Source organism: Vigna unguiculata, chromosome 11 (genome assembly GCF_037176805.1).
Source record: "Vigna unguiculata cultivar grain cowpea cultivar isolate G323 ecotype 2 chromosome 11, ASM3717680v1, whole genome shotgun sequence".
Lineage (NCBI taxonomy): Eukaryota > Viridiplantae > Streptophyta > Magnoliopsida > Fabales > Fabaceae > Vigna > Vigna unguiculata.
In genome coordinates this window covers 15,931,418-15,953,859 of record NC_140802.1, presented here as the reverse complement: position 1 = coordinate 15,953,859, position 22,442 = coordinate 15,931,418, and the positions used below count along the sequence as shown (strand labels likewise).

The window sequence follows — 22,442 nt, the reverse complement described above, 5'->3', positions numbered from 1 at the left end:
CTAACACATTTAATTATTTATTTTATATATATATATATATATATATATATATATATATATATATATATATATATATATATATATATGACCCAATGGCTAACAAAGTATAAAAGTTTTCTAAATTTGAAAGGAAAAAATGGTACGCATAAACAATATTCATGAATAAATAAATTTTATCATTTTTTAAATTTCTAACATAAATAATTAATTTTGAGATTGCATTTTCACAATAAGTTTGAGACTTTTAAGAATAAGATCAAGACTTTCCACCTTTGATAATTCCAAGTTAATGATGTAATTCACCTGTTTTGAACGAATGATTTTGAATGTGAAAAGTTATAATTAAAGAAAGATAAAATTAGGAATATTTTGATTGGAAATGTATGGGTCTTATCATTTACAATTAATTTTAATCCTAATATTTTAAAATGATTTATTACAGTTAGTTAATTTGATAAGCAGTAACCATTTTGATAGTAACCTATAACCAATTCATTCCGAACCTTAATAACACTTCAGGGGCAGCTTGCCACGTTTTTCATATCAAATCACAGCATCCACAAAATTGAATTGCACGTAGTAGAGTCTTCAAACACATGTCACTGTTTTTCTTTTTCATCAATTCTTAGCACTACCTTTCAACTTTATTCATAACTTTAAGCTCACATGGACACAACACTTGAAAACGCAATAATTAGATTGTGACAACGTGATCCCTTTCCTTCTGTGTCCCAATTTTTAATTTTCTTTTAATTTCTTCCCAATATTATAATATACGTTACTGTTTTTATTGCTTTTTTTACTCTCTTACTATTCCTTTTTATATTATATTATATTATATTGTTTATCACATTTTTCTTATACAACTAACAAACACAAAAATGCTTGGGTAGTTATCTCCTTATGTTATAATACTTCCCAACTCATTTATAAACAAAATTAACAATTTCTATATTGATTAAGAATAATAGTTTATTTAATATTTTTATTTTATGTAACAAGAAGATATTTTTCTTAGTCACCCTCAAATTATTATTTATTGAAAATTATGCTTAATGATACAAATATTTTTGAAATAATAATATTAATCAAGGTTTAAGTGATTTGAATACTTATTTTAAGTCCATCAATTATGACCTTTTTCTACTTATGTTTAAGTTTAAATGGCACATTTAAACATTTCAATTGGTTTGGCATGAGGGAAATTTTTTCACAGATGGGAATCGTGATTTCTAATCTTCTTGTAAATTACGATTCCTATGAATGACTAAGGTTTTTTTTTTCTTTTTTTTTATCGGTAAGAGATACTTCGAGGAATATTTACATAAAGATTTCTAAAAATTAAAGAGCAATATAATATTTTTATTAAAAGATTTACTTTTTACTACACTAATTGATTTAATAAGAATAATATGAATTTTTTATAATTTTTTATTCTAATTAGTGAAAGTTAGATTGTTCACATCTGCATGAGAATATTTATATGCAAAGATAAAACCATTCCAAGAAATTTGATTTTCAGGGAATATTATTTTTAAGACGTAAATGGGAAACGTCATTGACTTACAATTAAATGACAGTTCAATACCAAAAGATTTTTTTGCTTCTTCCTTCTCAAGTTACAATCTGAAATTGAAACGCAAAATTAAATTTAAACACATCTAAATATATAAACTATGAAACTTATTATTCGTAAACTAAGTTTGCACTCAACAAACTAAAGTTTAAGTGTATATAAACTATAATATAAATTATATAACCTTACTCATTTACATGGTGCGACTTTGCCTCCCCAGCCAAGTAGTAATTTTTCTTCCCCTTGATAAAATTATAGAGAAAACAAAAAAAAGGAAAAACTCAGACAAAAATACGAAATGGTTTTGTTCTGTTTGTATATATGAACATCAGTAGTGTTTGTGAGAAAATCCACGTCAGCAGAATCTCCAATCCAACCTAACCTCAGGTGGGCCATGCACGTGTTGAGTGGGTTTTCTGAACGACACGACGTGGCTGCTAACCATGAACGCAGTCACGCGCTCGCTCACTCTTATGTCTTCCATTTTCATGTCTTGCAACCGCCGCACGTACTCCGGCACGTGCACAAGGTCCCACACCACTCCAACGCCACCCTCCTTCAACACCCTCACCACCTCCGCCATCGCCCTACCCCTCTCCGCCGCAGCCACCTCCGCCCCGTGTCCCCTCCCCACCGTGTGCAAAAACGTCCCGGACACCACAACGTTAAAGCTGCCATCCAAGAATGGCAGTCTGGTCGGGTCGCCTGTGCGGCATGTCACATACTCCTCCACTCCCTCTAACTTAGCGGCCCGAAGCGTCGCCGCTAACCCGGCCTTATTCGGACCGCTGAATCCAATCACCCGACCCGAACCTCCTTCCTTTTTAAGGCGGGCGGCTATGGCATTCAGCAAAATGCCGCGGCCGCAGCAGCCGAGGTCAAGCGCTAAGCGCACCGTGGACCACTCCTCGACCGTGTCCACCATGCGCTGAGCCATCTCAGAATGGAGAGGCACGGCGGAGTAGAAAAAGTTGGCCGCCGCGTAGAAAAGGCAGAGAGCGGAGAGAGCCGTGACGGAGCCGGTGAAGCCTGCCGCGAAGCGTGCGGCGCCGCGGTGTACGGCGGCGATGGAGAGAAGGGTCTCGAAAAGGTTGGAGATTTGGTTGAAGTAGTGAAGGTAGAGTACTGAGAGAATCGAGAAGAGAACGGCTTGACAGAGAAGGAAGACGAAGGTTTGCCACTGATCCATTCCGTAGATGAGGTAGATCCGCGTCCATTCTCTGCTTGATGTTTTTCCCATTCTTTGATTCTGCAATTCACAGAAAATACCTACAAAATTAAATTGAAAAAAAAAATCCTTAATTGACCCAAAAAAGGAGACAGGAGTCTAGGAGTGTGTGGCATACAGTTACAGTTTGGTAGTACAAAGTGGGAGGTTTGGATCTTCGAAGGTTTATTTGACGTTAATGGTGATGGTGCATCAAATAGTGTGATGTCATTTTGGTTGAAACAAACTCCCAGTGATTCCTCGTTTTCCGTTCTCAGTGTCAGAGAGACAGGGAAGCGTGTAAATGAGGGAGAGAAGACTGTAGAGAGATCACTGTAATCAGTGAGGTTTATTTCTTTCTTTCTTCCTTCCAAGCAGACCATTGATTATTTATATCGTATTTATATTTAGCCAGAGTTGTTTGGACAATAAATATACCTCTACAAAATAATTAAGAGAGAGAATGAGTGAGTATTTAAAAAATTAAAATTGAAATTGGGTAGTTATAAAAGGTGGTATGCTTCATTTTTTGCTGTATACGAAAGTGAGAAAATGAAGAAGAAATTATAGATATGCTAATTAAGTATATATTAAGTATATGATAGAAACAATGAGAGATGTTATGGTGGTGTTTAAGATCGACAAAGAATTGTTAATATTGATGAATGAATTACCATTATTGTCACAATTATTACTGATTTATTATTATCACTACAAAATAATACCCGGATTCTTTTAAATTGTGGTTTACGGTTCTTTTAGATAAAAATGTAATTAATTTTCTTCATTTTTAAACTATTTGTAAAATTTTCTGTTGATGCACAAATAATATTAGATCGTCACAGGATTCAAACTTTATTTTACTACAAATTTTGAGTTTCTTGGATGGATGTTCTTTGATTTTATTCATCATGTCTTATTTATAGGAGTTTAATCTCATTTTTACCTTGGTTCGAACTATGTATTAGGTGTTGATTATGTTCACAATAGCCCAATCATTATTGGGCTTGGTGTGGATTTGGTTGGCCCCAAACTTCAGGCTCATCATACTTTCAAAGTGGTTTCAGTTGTCTTTTCCTTAAGTTAAAGTAGGCAGTACTCTTGTAGTCGGTTGGTGTCGCTTGTCCAATTAATGAATCCGCCTAGTTGAATGACCGAGTCGTTATGTACTTTAGTTGATTCATGTTTATTGATGAGATACTAATTTAGTATGTCGTCGTCATGCACTCGGTTATGGTTTGTGTATGACATTTCTTTTAGATTTAGTGGTTAACCTCAAGTTAGCGACCTTTTAGGATAGCAGATTATTTGCCTACTATGATACAGTTACCTCAAGTTAATGACTTCTTTAAGGTAGCGGTTAATCTGGCCACTATGGTACATGTTATATTTTAGTTTTCTCTTCAATTACAATATATATATATATATATATATATATATATATATATATATATATATATTTTGGTTAATATTATTTTGAACTTTTTAAAAAGTTATTGAAATAAAAAATATCTTTAAAACGTGTATCACTTTAAGAAGAAACGGGTTGCGGGAAAATATATATTTCTTCATCACACTAAATTAATTTTTATTGATGTTTATAAGCTACATCACTAAAATCCAATAATGACTTGCATACTGATAATGGGGCAGTCTAGTTCACACGAAGTCGGAATCTTGTAATAAAAATATGTTCATGAAAGAAAATAAAAAGCTGACTAAACCTAGAGGATTAGGTTATTTAATTTCATTTGCATAACAAAATAACAATAATTGCATTAATATTGTATTAATTGCATTTTCTTTTTATGGCGTTTTTTAACTTTGAAACTAAGCCATTTAAGCTGAGATTTTATTTTCAACCTAATTTAGCATGATATGGCCAAACAATTATTGATATACATGTTGTTTGTTGTTTTGGTATACCTAATTGTTAGGAATTCAAGTGAGTCTAAATCTCACATTGGATATAAATGAGAAAGTAGAGTAATATAAGAATAAAGACTTATAAATCTATAGTCTTGAGGTTTTAGGTTGAGAGTGACGTCAATACCTTATGCAGTTGGACTCAGGTCTTATTGGTATGGTATCTCTCCATAGAAATTTTTCCCTAAAATCCTAACACTAATAGTCTAATATCATTTATAAATTGAGGTAAAAAAAGTTTATGTATTCCTTGCTTCTGTAATCCTCTGAACCGTCTTTTAAAAATAATATCGTTATAAATTTCAGATTTTAAAATGAACAATACATAAAAAATAATAAAAAATAATGATTGATCCACTATATTATTCAAGGAGAGATAAATTTGGGATGATTGGGATAATAAATGAGCACCAACTAACTAGTTATCAGGTTGAAGACAAATGTTGTTCCTTAATTTCAAAGAACTAGCTAAGATGTGTTGTTAGTATTATATATTATCATAATTCATATTTCTCGTCATGGATATAACAGCCTCTTGGAACGGGCAATGATTGGCATGATGGGATCATAGGGTCCCATGAATGAATTACATTACTCCTTTCAGTTCGTAAGAGAATATATTTGTACTAAAGGCTTTGCTTCCCTACTCACCATCTTCGAAATACCACTGCAAAATATATAACTTTCTTCTTTCTCTTTGCTCTTCCTTTGCATTACTTATTGGGTAAATTAAATTGAACTAATTAAATAATTTTTTTTTCAATATTTGAAATTTCTGAATTATTATCAATGGAATATTATTTAAAAACATATTTTTAAACTCATAAATTATAGTTCAGTTCAATTTAACTAATTTTATTTAAAAATAATTCAATTTTTAAAACTAAACTTAAAAAATTCAATTTAACTTTTTGTATGTGGATTTTAATAGAGACGATGGGAGTTTTGACTTAAAAAATCCCATATATTTGTTGGTGATTAAAAAAGATATAATTGAGAGCAGTTTGGTGATTAAATGAGATAAAATTATTTTGTATCTATTTCACCTCTACCACATATGTGAGCGAATTCGATTACACAACTTTAAGACATAGGAAGAATAAGACATAGGAAGAATGAACTATATTGACTTTATATAGAGGTTAGACTTAAAATTATATTTAGTTTAAATATATTATTTTTGTTTCAAAAAATTATTAATCAAATCCGTCACTATTCTTAATAATATAGTATTTTTTATATAATATACTTTAGTTTAATATAAGTCAGTAGTCCATTTGAATTATTTTAAAGTTAATTATTCAAGTAAGTGTCAATTTGATTTTGTTTTAAGTAACCGTTTTAGTTTTGTAAATAATACAAAAAGCGATTAGAATGAAAGATTTGGTGACTTCTATTTTCCAATAATCATAGTTAACAGCCAAATTGATAAATAGTTCGTACAGGGAACTCTTAAAAAAAAAAGATTTAAAGAGAAGTACACATACAAATAATCTTGCTACTTTTCATTAAACTTTATTGCTTAAAGAATATTTCTTCATTAATTAATTCATTTAGTGATTCAGCTTCAACTACGCCTTAGATGAAGCTTTGTCTACCAAAGTGTTGAGATAATCAAACTAACGAGCCTTTGTCTACGCCATACTTTTGTAAAATAATTAAGGATAGATAAGATTTAGGATTCTCACACAATAAAACATAATAGAGTACTAACTTTGATGTATGGGAGATCCTGTGAGAATGCGTTTTTCAATTTGTAATTTTGTGTGCTCTTCAACCACAATTTTCCAATCTATTTCTTCGCCTTTCTTTTCTTTTCTCCTGACACGCACGTTCTTGATGGTTACTGTGAAAAGAAACGAACCTTATGGCCAGAGACAGAACCCCAACTCCTTTTATAAATCAACATCCATCAAGTTGGTTTTTATTTTATCTTTATATTATTTTATTATCACTTCCCATAATAATAACCAATATGACTTTAAATTTTATTAAATCACAATTGGACCATCATAATATTTCAAATGAGTCACTAATAGAATTAAATTTGTCAATTAATTCTAGCATTCTCCCACTTGACCCATACGATGTCAGATGTCATAACATTATGTGATTTAATACATAAACATAATGCGCATTAAAAGACCTTACATAAATTGATTCCATCATTATTCATAATTAAAGGTACAAAAAATAATAAAAGTTATGATGGTCACAAATCATTCGATCGGCATGATCCCTTTCATGTACTACTATATCATCTCTTTCTCTTTAATATGACCTTAAAACGAGAAGTTCATGATGGGTTCAAACATAATGTCATTTTTACAAAACAATAACATAACATAATTTGTTTTCTTCATCATAATTTGCATGCATAAACTTAAAGAAGAAAATACATATTTCAGAAACTTATACATTAAAGAGCATAGAGTGTCACATAAATATTAATAACATTAACAATTAACATTTAACATTCACTAGTAGACATAATGCCCATATTCTTTACATGACCAACATACAATTTGGGCGGTAACCCTTTTATTAAAGGGTCAGCAATCATAAGATCTGTGCTAATATGTTCTATTGACACTCTATGTTTCTGAACTTCTTCTTTAACGACAAAGTATTTCAACTCCATATGCTTAGCACCTTTGGAATATTTATCGTTTTTAGAAAAGAAGACTGCTACAAAATTATCACAATAAATTTTCAACGGCTTGGAAATACTGTTGACTACTCCAAGTTCTGAAATAAAGTTCCGTAACCAATTAGCCTAAATTGTGCCCTCAAAGCATGCCAAAAATTCAGCTTCCATGGTGGATGCAGCAATGACAAACTGCTTCACACTTTTCCACGAAATCACTCCTCCGGCTAATAGATACACATAACCAAATGTAGATTTTCTTGTATCCACACAGTCGGCAAAGTCTGAATCTGTATAACCTATCACCTCAAGGTGATCAAATTTTCTATAAGTAAGCATGTGATTCTTTGTTCCTTGTAGATATCTTAAAACTTTCTTTGTAGCTTTTCAATGCTCCAGACTTGGATTACTTTGGTATCTACCAAGGATACCAACTACAAAGCTAATATTTGGCCTCGTACAAGTTTGAGCATACATGAAACTCCTAACAACAGATGCATAAGGGATATTTTCCATTTGTTTCCGTTCCAAATCATTCTTTGGACATTGCATAAGACTAAACTTGTCTCCTTTCTATATTGGAACGAAAGATGCTGAACATTTATCCATTCTAAATATCTCTAAACTTTATTAATATATGCATTCTGAGACAAACCTAACAGTCCTTGTGATTTATCATGGAATATTTCTATTCCTATCACATAGTATGCCTCACCCATATCTTTCATTTCAAAGTTATTAGAGAGAAACCTCTTAGTCTCACTTAATAGACCAAGATCATTAGTCATAAGCAAGATATCATCAACATACATAATCAAAAATATAAACTTACTCCCACTGACCTTCAGATATATACACCGATCAACTATGTTTTCCTTAAATCCAAAGGACACAATAGTATCATTGAACTTAAGATACTATTGTCGAGAAGCTTGCTTAATTCCATATATTGATCTCTTAAGTTTACACACCATGTGTTCCTTTCCTTCTTCAGCGAACCCCACTGGTTGGTCCATATAAACATCCTCTTCTAAATCCCCATTCAAAAAAGCAATTTTAACATTCATTTGATGCAACTCAAGATCATAATGAGCTACTAATGCCATGATAATTCTAAATGAATCTTTCTTAGAAACAGGAGAAAATATTTCCTTATAGTCAATGCCATCTTTCTGAGTAAAACCTTTGGCAACAAGTCGAGCCTTTTAACGTTCAATATTGCCTTGAGAGTCACACTTAGTCTTAAAGACCCATTTATACCTAACTCTCTTGCATCCTTCTGGCAATTCCACAAGGTCCTATACGTCATTATGTGCCATTGATTTAATCTCATCTTTCATGGCATCTAACCACTTATCAAAATTATCATCATTAATGGCTTCTGAAAAAGAAATTAGATCATTATCAATACTCAAGTCATTTTTTAACTCTTGTAGATAAACCACATAATCATTTGAAATAGCAGAATTTCTATCTCTGTGAGATCTTCTTAATACTATTTCTTGTGGTTGTTTTACTATTGGTTCATTGTTAACCTCGAGATCATTAATTTGTTTCTCTTCTCGATTGTTGTGAGTTTCTACAACATGTCGAACAACAACTCTTGTTAAAGAAGTACTAGCTACAAGAACTTGTACTCTAACTTTCTTAATCTCCACATTTCGTGAAGCTTCACTCCCACTGGTTTCACCTTTCTTAATGAACCGAGCATTTCCAGTTTCAACGATTCTTGTACTATGGGTAGGATAGTAAAACATATACCCTTCTGATTTTTCTGGATAACCAATGAAATATCCATTGATTGTTCTTTCATTCAGTTTCTTTTCTTGCGGATTGTATATTCTTACTTTTGCCTGACAACCCCAAACATGCAGGTGTCTCAAATTGGGTTTTCTACTCGTTCACAACTCAAAAGGAGTCTTTTGAACAACTTTATTAGGAACCATGTTCAACAAATACATGACCGTCTTTAAAGCATACATCCACAATGATACAGGTAAACATGAATTACTTAACATACTCCTAACCATATCCAATAAGGTTCAATTACGTCTTTCTGATACACCATTTTGTTGTGGTGTGTCTGACATTGTGTATTGAGCACAAATACCACGTTTCTCAAGGAACTTAGCGAATGAACCAGGATGTTGTCCACTTTTATCATATCTTCCATAATACTCACCACCTCTATCTGACCTTACTATTTTCACCTTTCTGTCTAACTGCCATTCCACTTCATTTATATAAACTTCCAAGGCATTCACTGATTGAGATTTCTCATGTAGTAGGTAGACATGTCCATAACGCGAAAAATTATTAATAAAGGTGATGAAGTACTTCTCTTGATTGAAAGAATTCACATAAAACGGACCACATCAATGTGTATGATTTCAAGAAGCTGAGTGCTTCTCGTGGCTCCTTTCTTTGTGTGTTTTGTTTGTTTTGTTTGTTTGCCTTTAATACAATCCACACACACATTCAGATCAGTAAAATCCAAATCTGGAAGGATTTCATTCTTTACTAATCTTTGTATTCTTTCTTTGAAAATATGTCTCGAATGCTTATGCCATAAGTAAGCAGATCGTTCATCCACAAGCTTTATGTAGCTTGTAAACCTTGTGTTCCTTCCTTTTCTTGACATATCCTATTAGTTTATGTATGTACACACCTTCATTGAGTTCTCCATGCAGAAATGCATATTTCACATCTAAGTAGAAGATATCCCATCCTTCGCAAGTTGCATGTGCTAGTACCAATCTTATTATGTCTATTCGTGCAATAGGGGCAAAGACTTCAGAAAATCAATTCCATGCTCTTGAGAGTACCCCTTAGCCATCAATCTTGCTTTATACTTATCCACTTCACCCACCTCATTCAATTTTGTCTTGAAAATCCATTTGACTCCAATTGTTTTTGCTATAGTTGGCAAATCTATTAGCTCATACGTTTGATTCTTTTCAATTGATTGGATTTCATTGTCCATTGTCTTTCTCCATTTCTCATGCTTAACAGCTTCCTCAAACAAAATTGGATCTTCACCCAAAATATCTTATACCATGTAAGCCTCGACTTCTTCTTCATTCAATCCTTCATCACTTATAAATCCCCTATTCAAGTTGGTTTCCTCCTTTCTCTCCCTTGAATCACATATTCTTGCAAATTTACTGATTCATTTCTACCTCCATTATCATGCTCACCACAACTATCAGTGTCTTTCTCAAGCTGTTATCCTCACATTTGTACTTCTCCTCACTTTCATCAGAATGAAATTCATCATCACCCCACAATAGTTTGGTGACTATTTGTTCTTCATAACTTTAACCCTAATCCCAACTCTTTTCCTCTTCAAACATGATATCTTTACTAACTACGATTCTTTTTGTCTTAAGGTCAAACAAACGATAATCCTTTGATTCATTACTAACACCCAAAAGAATACAAGGAAAACTCTTATCATCTAATTTACCTATTTTATTTCCTCTAGTATATGTGCCACACATCCCCACACTTGAAGGTGTTTCACTAAGGGCTTGATTCCACTCCAAGCTTCTTGAGGAGTGATGTTCATAACATGATTTGGGCATCGATTTAACATATAAAATACCTAGTTGACAAGTTCTATCTAAAATATTTTGGGAACACGTTTGGCAGAAAGTAGACAATGTAGCATGTTCATGAATGTTCTATTTTTGTGTTCGACTACTCCGTTTTGGTATTGTCTATAAGTTGTAGTAAGTTGTCTTTTGATTTCGTTTGCTTCAAAAAATTATTTAAGCTCGAGTGACTTAAATTCTCCTCCTCAAAGTGCTCCTATATATTAAGATTTATTCATTATCAAACTATAATAAAAACCTTTTCATGGCGCACTAGGAAGCCCCAAATGGATAATGCTACAACTTTATTTACTTTCTTCGTGCACCTCCATAACTTCTTCCTGCATTCCTATAACTTTTTTCAAATTTTGTTCTTTTCAAATTGTACAAATTTAAAAGTCATATTTTAATTTTTGGACTGTAAATTTAAAAAATAAAAAATAAATTTTGAAACACATAATCTAGAAATCATTTTTGACTTTTTGAATTGTGTAACCAGATGTAATTCAAAAAATGACTTTCAAATTTCACAATCTAGAAGTCCTTTTGTTATTTACACTCTCCAAAAAGCTTTCGAATTGCATCTGAAAGTCATTTACTTCCGGATTGTACAATCTTAAAAGGACAAAATGAAAAAAAAAAAAATATTATAGTGAAAGTTATTTTTCCATTATTCACCATAAAAGGAAATCAAAGTGAAAACAATGTAACATTGTAACTAAGAAAAACAAACAAAACGTTTTGTCAAATCAAACACTCCTTTGAGTGTTTAATCGATGGTTATAGTTACACTTTTATCATTAATCAATGATTATAATTACACTTTTATCCTTTTCAAGTATACTCCCTTCTTTGACAGAAGAGCTAAATCCAATGTATAAATATGTCATCAGTTTAATATAATATGCTATATCAGTGGGAAACTTAGCCAGCTACTGTGTCTACCAACATGCATCACAAAGTTTTGGAATGAAAAACAAAGGAAAAAAGTGATTGAAAAAAAAAAGACATGTTGCAGTTTGGCTCTACCAAAATTTTGCCTCATTGATAGAAGAAAGGAAGGGTCATAAATTTGAGGAGTCCCAGCTTGCATAAACAGCACCAATAAATTTTTCATGTAGTGTTACACCAGAGCATGCAATTATACCTCTGTCAAGACCTTCTAAGTACATTCCCTTGGAAAAGTCCAGAGGGCGCCCTCCAGCATCAGTTACCACACCACCAGCCTCTTCAACAATCACAACACCAGCAGCATGATCCCATATCTTCTCCTTGTACCCACACTTTGCAAATTTCATGAATATCTCTGCATCGCCCCGTGCTATTGCTGCATATTTTACCATGCTGTGCACGCGCAAGGGCTGTTTTCTGCACCATATTTTCACAGAGAATGATTCAATCCCAGCAATAGTGTTGTTTGAAACAGAACAATTAATATGAACATTCAAAAAATGTCATAAATTCAGGTCCAACTCTGAAAGAAACCGTAAACAAGGAGTTTTGGAGAATAGCAACTTCTTCTGAACCTTTTTACCATGAATCCATGAAATGATAGGACTAAATCAGGCTAAAATTAAAGTGCTTGGTTCTTAATTCCTTTCTAGGAAAAACATTAAAGTTCAAGTTCAAAATAAGAGTTTTAAAAAGCTTTCAAACTGGAAGTTTTGTTTCTGAGTTCATTAAGTAGTTCTGGTCTAGATGGGAGGGAAGGAGGCTCAAGTATGTGCACTTAATCTTTAAAAGTTACCTCAGATTCTTTTTTTTTTTTGTATATATATATATATATATATATATATATATATGTTGTTTTCCCCTATTTTCTTTAATAAAAAATAAACTTCATTTTAATAGGAGTTTTTACCAAAATGTGTTTGGCTATCTCCTTTCAAGGGAAAGTAAAGCTAATAAAGTTACGCCAAGCACTACCTATGTTATCTTAGGATAATCATCAGTTTAATAATTCATTTATAAACTTTCCAATGTTTGCAGTAAAAAATTATACATAAGAGACAAAGCAATTCTATGATTGTTATCAACAAATTTTTCTGCTTATTATAATTTCTATTGAAGTCCAAGAATTACAACGCTTGGTTTTTCTTTATATTCTTTTCACTACTAGCAAAATACTACAGCCATAACTGACTAATTTCTACTTGTACTTACCCTATTGTTATTCCAGAAATAAATTCTGTCATGATAGTTAAATCTCTAAACCTTTTAACACCATGTTCTAATGCGCTTATGTAGGAATTACTTTCAGTTCAGTGAATTAGTGAATTTGAATGAATATGAAACAAGGGAAAATATACACACCTAAGTCCCACACTGTGAGCAAGTCCAGCTGTGAATGAATGGTTTGAGTTTGCCCTTTCCACTGGTTCACAGAGTGTTGCCAATGTCGGATCATCAATTGAAGAAACACGAATAAGTCTAGCACGATTTGGCCATTCCAGCATTTTCTCTCCATCAATCAATGACTGCAACCAAGCCTCGCCACTGCCGCTTTTCGCGTACAATACGCATCCTTTTCCTCCAGTATCAAGAGTTGTTAGAGACGATTGTGGCGTTGTTTGGTGATGCTGGTAATGATAATTAAGCAATTCTGTCTTTATTGGGTAGTTAGGACAACCAAGAACTCCAAGAACAACTTTTCCATCCTCAATCAGAGCAAGAGCAACAGCATACTGATCCCCACGTACAAATCCTAATGTGCCATCAACAGGATCAAGTACCCAATATCTTCCACTGGGCCCTCCAGTTGAGTTGCAACGGGCAATGGCCTCAAGAATTTCAGTTGATCCTAGAGTTGTCTCTGGACTTTGAAGACCATACTTGGATGCAAAAGCTAAAGACTCATTCACAGTGTTCACAACATTATCCAGCAAGCTTGCTGATTCATCCTTTGAGATGGTTTGTATGTCTTCTTCGGCCACAATTGACACGTTTTGAACTCCAAATATTTCTGATAATAACCAACTAATGGTTGCTTGAACACTAAAGTCTTCTCGTGCCGAGATATGAAATGGAATAACCAGTCAATTAACAGTAAGCAACATTTTGCCCCAGAAACAAAATATGAACATCATGAATGAATTTGCAATATGCAAGGATAAAATAGAGCCTACGTAAAATATCCCAATTTCAAATATGGCAGATTTGTTTTTCTAGTGCAATAGGAATATAAACTGCTAGCTTGGTTTGACCGCAAAATTGTGATCACCTCCAAAATGTAGGATATAGCCACCCAAATATGTATGTTGAGTATTATTATGAATAATTTGAATTGACAATCGATTTTTATAATCAAAATTATCAATGAAAAAGTTAGCCAAATTTTATAGTTTGAAACACATTGTTACCTAATAAAAAAGGATCAAATTTATCCATCTAAAATCAACTAATAATAATAATATTAAATAGATAAAATAAAGTCCCCACCACCATCATGTTACACAGGATGAGGGTCAAAAATAGAAGACAAACATGAATAGTGAAAACTAGTTCTATGACTCTCATAAAAGATAAAAAAGTTACTTCTGTGAAATCCCATAAACCCACGACATAAACCCCATATACCGGGTGAAACTAAAAACAGTAAGAAAGGGAATTTCAAATTGATTTTTAAATGGAAACGATAAAGGAAACATCAAAATTCATGGTATTCATAAAAATACTTTCTACCAAAACTTTAGTGATAGGTTTTATGTTCAAAAAAACTGAGAAGCATGAAATGGTGGGAAAGTGCAAAGGAGACTAACAGGGCAGAGGAGGGTTATTTATTTATATAGAGAAGGGGAAACTCAACAGTTACAAAAAGAGAAAGTGTAAATGGAAAGTAGACGGTTTCTTTGTTTGTTTAAAGGGGAAACACAATAAATTTCTACCTTCTCAACTTAAAAAAAATCACCGTCTCCACCCTCATTAACACTGTTGGACCGTGTTGGAGCTGCAATGTTTTTTGAATTTGAAACTTTAGTAGTGTTTAACAAGTGTCGGACATGTGTTGGTGTCAGACACATGTTGGAAAGAAGGCCATGCCATTGAAAAGTTGGGTTCATGCTTAATAGATTGTGATAACTAATAATATCTAGAGAAAAAAATGAAAGAGAACAATGGTATTAGCTTGACTTTTTGAGGAGAAAATTGTGTAAAACATTGAAGCTTGGATCTTTGGACTGATAAGAAAAGGTAAAAAAAAGTTCCCATCCTTATGAAGTGCCACAATACAGGTCTAAAAGACAAGTTGGAACTTAGGTAGTCATTATTACAATAGTTTATAAAGTTGTGTTGCATTTATCTGTAACCTAGAATCCTAGGGATAAACTCCATTATGTTTCTCTTTCTCTTTCCTTGAGCATATATATTAAGTGGATTTATGTCTGACTTGACCTCACAAAACCAATGATAAGGTTTGCCCTCACCTATATACTATAAATTGACCTTATCTCTAGTATAGGTGGAATTTCTATTATACATTTACATATACATACATATATATATATATATATAATGTATGTATATATGCATATATACATACATTATATATATATATATATACATATACATATATATATATATATACATACATTATATGTATGTATATATATATATATATATATGTATGTATATGTATGTATATATATATATATATGTGTGTGTGTGTGTGTGTGTGCGTATATACATATATGTATGTACGTACACACACACACATATATATATATATATAAATGTATATATATACATATATATACATATATATACATATATATATATATATATACATATACATACATATATATATATATATATATATGTGTGTGTGTGTGTGTGTATCAATTTGAGTAAGAGATCCAAGTTAAGATCTCCCAAGCTCTTTTTCTCATATGTACACTCTTTCAAGTTGGTATCAAAACAGGTTGATCCCACTTTTCCTATATTGTCTTGCAAGAAAATGTCTCTGCCACTGTCCACTATCTTTGGCCACCATCCCATTATTGTTGAACTCCACCTTTTTCTCCAACAACAACTGAATCTGATGTGTCTCTACGAGCCATGCCCAATTTGACTGGTTGTGAAGGCTAGTTCTCTCTCACTTCAAGTGCCACTAATCTTTGTGACTCAGTCAAGTGCGTGTAGCCTGCATGCCACTTTCTTGTCCCTACAACATCATCGCACCACCACCAGCACTTTCGTTGGCTTCTTTTTAGTGTGTACACATGGCCTTTAAATTATTGACATGTGTGACCTCCTCTCCTCTCTCATTCTTAGTCCTTCTTTTCCATGGTGGCTCCTCCCCCTCCCCCTACCCTTTCCCTCTAAGGTGTCGACCCCCCTCTCCCCACCCTCTCTCTACATCATTTGTCTCCCTCTCCTTTTTGCCTTATCTATATTCAAGCAACATTATTTCCTTTTTCTCACTCAGAATGGAGGGGACCATGTGGTCTTTTATTTTGTCCTCACTCATAGAATGGAGGACACCATGTGTGCATGTGCCTATGGTTGCCTCTTCCTTTTCTGTTCATATGTATCAAGATTTATTTTTTTCATTCTTTCCAATTTTTTGTTGGTTGTAGTGGTTTATTTTTTTCTTTGTCTAGGGTTTGCTCTAAACCCCCCACACACCACTCACCGTCCTTTCACTTTTCTCATAAATTGTTCTTTTTTATTTGAGTTTGTTTTGGGTGGAGCATTTGTTTCTGATATAGAAGCATCGGGCGATAATCAAGGTAAAGCATACTCTGCTGATATAGAAGCATCGAGCGATAATCAAGGTAAAGCATACTCTGCAGATATTCTATTTGGGTGTTTTTCTTATTCACTCTAACATTCGGGAACCAAATCGTGTTACATATTTCAGGTTTTGATATTGTTACTTCATTGATGAATACTCCATATGTACTTGATTTATTTAATGAAAGATTATTATAAGCTTGTCTATTTGTATATCTTTCTTGAATGAAATAAAAAATCAATTTAGAGAACTTATCAATATCTTTAGAATACTTTTCCTTTTTTATTTTTCAACTATTTATGAGCTCATAGAATTTTACATCTATTCACTTGTTCTCGTACAACTTAGCAGAATAGTATAGAAAAAAAAATAGACACTTAGTTAAAACAACAAGCACCTTATTATTTGATGCTAATATACAATTCATCAATGGGATGATGCTAACTTAATCGCTTTTCTTTTCAATACAATATATTCTTTGTGCCTTCATAATAAAATTCTTTATTCCATTATGTTCAAAATGAACATCTATTTCATGTTACTCCTTGTGTCATTGGTTGGTTATGTGTTTTGTATATGACATGTCTCCAAATCTGGATAAACTCTATACAAGGGCCATCAAATGTGTCATCCTAGGATATTCTCGCCTACAAATTGTTATTCAGTAAAACTAGGTAAAACTAGATATTCTCGCATACGTGGGACTTAGTTCCTTTGCCACCTAAGTAGAAGATAATTGGTTGTTGATATGTGTACACCATTGAAGTTGGGCCAAATGGTGAAGTCGACTGTTAGTCAAAGGCTATATACTCATACATGGTTTGGATAATGATGAAGCTTTTTCTCCTATAGCAAAAATGATTATGGCTTGTATCTTCTTTATTATATCAATTCTTACTCATTGGTCTCTTCATCGATTGGATATTAAGAATGATTTCCTTCATGGTTCTCTAGAGAAGGACATCACATGGAACAACCTCCTGATTTTGTTGCTCAAAGGGAGTCTAGGTTGGTTGTAAATTGAGATGGTCTCTATATAGTCTCAAATACTTTCTAGGCATTGAAGTGGCTGAACTAAAGAAGCATTGTGATTTCTCAACAAAGATATGTGTTAGATATCTCGAAAGAAACATGAACGATTGATTGCATACCCATAGATATATAGATCCAAATCAAAGATTAATGGTAGAACAAAATGAGGCCCTCTTAGATCTAGAGAGATACATAGGACTTGTGAGAGAACTTATTTATCTCACTATTATTAGGCCTAGCCAATCTTTTGCAATTGGTGTGATTAGTCAATTTATGCAAGCTCCTCGCATTGATCACTGGAATGTTGTGCTTCACATTCTCAAAGACTTCAAAAAGGCTCTAGAACAAGGTCTACTATCTGAAGATAAAGGAAGTGCTCAAATATCTGGATATGGTAATGTTGATTAGGCAGGTCTTTTGTAGAGAAACATTCCAATATTGGATGTTGTGTTTTCACTAGAAGAAATATTAATTCTTGGAAAGGCAATAAATAATATATAGTTGCTCGATCTTATGTGGATAAAACAATTTCTCTAAGAACCAAGGTTTTGTAAAATTCAACAAATGAGAACGTATTATGATAATCAAGCAATTCTTCAATATTATGTGTTTCACAAGAGGAAAAAACGGATAAAAATTGACTGTCATTTTGTTTAAGAAAAGCTTTGTCCAAGGAAATTTGCACTAAGTTTGTTGACTCCAATGATCAACTTGAAGACATTTTCAATGCCTATACAATTTCTACCAATAATTGAGCTCCAATGTCACATTTAATTGGAGTTTTAAAATTCCCAACAATAAAACTAAAAGAGGAAACAATAAAAAACTAACTTTATCTCACTGGTAGCATTATCCACTTGGTACTAGGATAACCTATCATTCAAACATACACAAGAAAACATAGAACAAAGGGAATGAGATATGTCTTACTAGATGCTCGAGTAAGAAAATGGAACAAATAACAACAAAACACACAAATTTATCATGTATCATTGACACATTTCACACACAAGCACTCTATATATGCAAGGTTGTGCAATTTATGTTCTCAATTTAGGAATGCAATTATCAATAAATGCATATTTTTTGGTTTGTTCAAAGCCTCCAATAGAAGTTGTATGCAGAAATATGTTTATATCATTTAACATGTTTATCTTTATGTTTTGGTACACACTTCATGTAATACTTCTTTCTTTGACTACGATTATGATTATATGTTATTGAATGTTCTTTTGGTTCATGTTACTCTGGGCTGAGAACAAATGGGCCAAGTAGGGAAATGAAAAACTAGAAGGTATGACATGGATAACAGAATGTCCACATGGCAAGAGGACATTGGAGTGAACTATTCTGCCATGATCAGAAAAACAGTGGAGGTCAGAGAACAGAAATTGGGCGAGAAAATGGTTAAGCATTTTCCTTGGGGATGGAGGTTGCGTCTTGCAGCTCTGGTTGTCAGCTTTTATATACTACCACTTTCTATCACAATATATTTTGTTCTCCTATATTAAAAATGTTAGAGTGAACATTGCAATAGGTAAGTGAGTAACTACACCAGAAATGCTTAAACTAGGCCAGAATGCCAAAGTCAATTTACTAATAACTTGCATTTCTCATAATTTATGGTTATAAATCTGAGATCAAGGAATCTAAACCTGCAAGAACCATCATATAGATTTAGTGTAAACTTAAAAAATTCACATAATTTCAACCACCAACATAGATTTATACTAGTGTGCATCTGCACACATATTGTACATTTATATCTCAATACAAATTATGCCACAGCTTAAAATTCTGGTATACAATAGCTTACTGATATAGAAACATCTACGACTATTAACCTTTTAAACTCTGGGCAAGAGATAAACATTGAGCTGAGACCGTGTATTTCTCAGACAACATGGGTGCTTCATTTATATTGAGAAAAAGGAATTTATACAATCAGTAGAGGAGATTTGATATCCTCTAATAACAAAGATATGATACTAGAATAAACAAAAATGTTCCCAATAATATATATAATATAGATATTCTTGGTTATATAGGATTAGTTGCTTATTTCAATAATCATAACACAACCTAACAAAATTTGTTGATAACTAGTTCATGAAGTTGGATCATAGCCTCTATCATGTAGTTAGAGTTTGATACTTGCTCTCCTCATTCTTCAAAATAAAACTTAAATTATGAGTATAAGGTAGGTGGGCTTATGCACTGTCTAGACTCAACAAAACATGAGCTTTGATCTAACAGCTTAAGCTTTAGACACAGCTGAAGCTTCTCGACAACTTTAATGGAAAAGTTCACCAACACTTTGAGATAACAAATAGTCAAGCATCAATGAACAATATACTTTTCTCTAAAAGTTGTTTTACATTATAAGGTTCCTTACCATGACCAATATCATCTATCAGTTTTATAGAATATATCGAGTTAGATGAATAAGCCAGTGCACAGTAGATGTCAGAAATCACAAGTCTAAAAGACACATACGATGCAATTATGATGCCACCATTGACAGAGGATTACAATAGATGAAAAATTATTTAACGATATAAAGATTAAATGAATGTATCAAGTTATGGCCATAGATAAATGTGATATCGGATAATCTACTTAAGAATTAACCTAACAGTTCATTGTCAAGCTCTAGCTCAATATACCCCAGAAGAACAGAATTCATAAACAAAGAATAAAGAATGAAAATCTTCATGTAAGCTAAATTATCCTCCAAAGACCCCAATTCACCATAAAAATATAATACTTCACTGGATTAATGTCGAAACTGGTCCATCACAACGCACTTGAATACTTTACATAGCCAAGAGAAAATTTTCTCAATCCCACATAAATCCTCAAGCTACATTACATATTGAAAATTGCGATTTGACAAAATTTGATCAAAACTGGGTCATCCACTACTTCACCATAGTGATAAAACAAAGTTTCTGACAACCTCATTTGATTTCCCACACCAAAACACCAATCTTGCCAGCAACTATCAAACAATAATTCAAATGCACACCTCCCCACACCCCAAAACCAAAAAAGATCATACCTAACAACAATTATTAAATTCGCAAGGATCCTATTATTATGAAAACAACAAAAAGAACGGAACTTGTCTTCACTAAAATTAAAATTAAACACAAATACCTGCAACAGTAACAGGAGAATCATCATCCTTGGACACAACGTGATCATTGCTGGTCTCAAGGAGCCTCTCCTGCACCCTCCCGCACAGAGCACACGCCACGTGGACCACCCTCACGGCCACCTCCAATTCTTTGGCGTACTTGTCTTCCTCCATAGCCAAAAAAAAGTGAGAAACTCGGGTCGAGAATCAGAGGATTCTGACGTGCCCACCTCGTGAAAAGGGGAAAAGGGAAAGCGAGACTGGAGTAGAGTCTCCTACATGATGGGTTTTGCCGGACACAATGGCATCATTTCCCAAAGCGAAAAGTGAAAGTGAAACGTGGGGTGGCCCTTTCTCGGAGAAAAAGATGACACGAAGCACGTCCAAAGTGGAGTTTCTGGGATTTGGTTTCTCGGAATTGCACCCTCTCTCCATGATAAAATATAGCAAAAATTTTAAGCACCTCATCAACTTAATATCCTTTCTTTATTTTGTCTCGTGTGTATGATCCACCTTTAAACCTTTAATCTACTTAGACGATACACTCTGCTAATTAATAAAAAAGTTTCTCTTCATTATTTTAAATAATTCTTTCAATACATATTTTTTAGTTAAATTTTAATGGTTTCAAAATGAGTTATTAATGATTAAGAATACGCTTCTATAGGGAAAAAAAGTGTATTTAGTTTATGCATTTTTTATAAACTTAGTTTAATCTTTTTTATTTTAAAATTAAGGCTTAAATACCTTTTTGGTCCTCATTTTTGTAGTGTTTGTTGCGGATGGTCTTCATTTTGACAGAATGTTTAAAATGGTCGTCATTTTCGCAATTCGTGTTTTATTTGATCCTTTTCTGTAACGTCGTTTAAATCATTAACGGAGCATTGTACAGGTGGCACGGTTTGTATTAGGGTGTGTTACGTGTAATATACATGTGTGATAATTAGATATTTGAGGATAAATAAGTGAGTTAGGGTTTTGGTAAGGAATGTTTGGGCAATTGGTGAGTTTTGGCAATCTTGTTCCTTCATTCCCAATTGGTGTTGTTGCAATCTCCCTCTTCCTGCAATCCCATTATATATGTATGTTACGGTCCCAATCTTCTTCCTTTACCTCTGGTTGTAATCGTGGGAGACAACCGTGTTGTATCACTTCGTGCACTGTTGGTGGTTCAACGAAAAATGGATTAACCCTGATTTGTAGTTACAGAGAGATGACAGCTTTGAGGATGACAAGAACTCCAAAGAATATTGGTAGAAAATTTTGGGTACAATCTGTTTTTATTTTTGTGTTAATAATAAATTGGTTTTAATTTTTGGTTTATTGATTTACAGAGTGGTGGTTCCAATAATGTGGGCTGCAACTTTTTCAAATGGTGGTGTTGATGAAAAGGATGTCATCATCATGACACAAATGAGGCAGATTAATGATTTGGAGAAGTCATTGAAGGTTGCTGAGAAGAGGCTGCAATTAGTAATAGGGTTCACTTGTGTTGTTATTGTATTATTCGTATTGTTATTGTGTGTAATCTTTTAAAGTCCAATATGTTTTGTACTATTGTTAAATGAAGAAATGAATTAGTTTGATTATG

The 22,442-nt window shown here is 33.0% G+C and overlaps 2 protein-coding genes across 3 annotated transcripts; both read right to left on the bottom strand.

Annotated features, from left to right (window-relative positions):
* Positions 1 to 1,666: 1,666 nt before the first annotated feature.
* On the bottom strand, positions 1,667 to 3,232 carry LOC114170072 (uncharacterized). Of its 2 annotated transcripts, none has more exons than XM_028055553.2 (2): positions 2,923 to 3,232; positions 1,667 to 2,845 (listed from the first exon to the last, which is right to left on the bottom strand). In XM_028055553.2, exons 1-2 carry the CDS (start codon positions 3,164 to 3,166, stop codon positions 1,932 to 1,934), a joined length of 1,158 nt encoding a protein of 385 aa, XP_027911354.2. In that variant the 5' UTR covers positions 3,167 to 3,232; the 3' UTR covers positions 1,667 to 1,931. The 2 variants fall into 2 exon arrangements, with proteins under 2 accessions (XP_027911354.2, XP_085524861.1); XM_085668735.1 differs by having other exon boundaries at positions 1,667 to 2,825; positions 2,923 to 3,061.
* Positions 3,233 to 11,741: 8,509 nt separating this feature from the next.
* Positions 11,742 to 21,289, bottom strand: HL (HAL2-like protein). Its single transcript, XM_028056040.2, has 3 exons — positions 20,872 to 21,289; positions 13,263 to 13,950; positions 11,742 to 12,317 (listed from the first exon to the last, which is right to left on the bottom strand). The coding sequence occupies exons 1-3, from the start codon at positions 21,023 to 21,025 to the stop codon at positions 12,014 to 12,016; spliced, it is 1,146 nt and encodes a 381-aa protein (XP_027911841.2). The 5' UTR covers positions 21,026 to 21,289; the 3' UTR covers positions 11,742 to 12,013.
* Between the last annotated feature and the right edge of the window lie 1,153 nt (positions 21,290 to 22,442).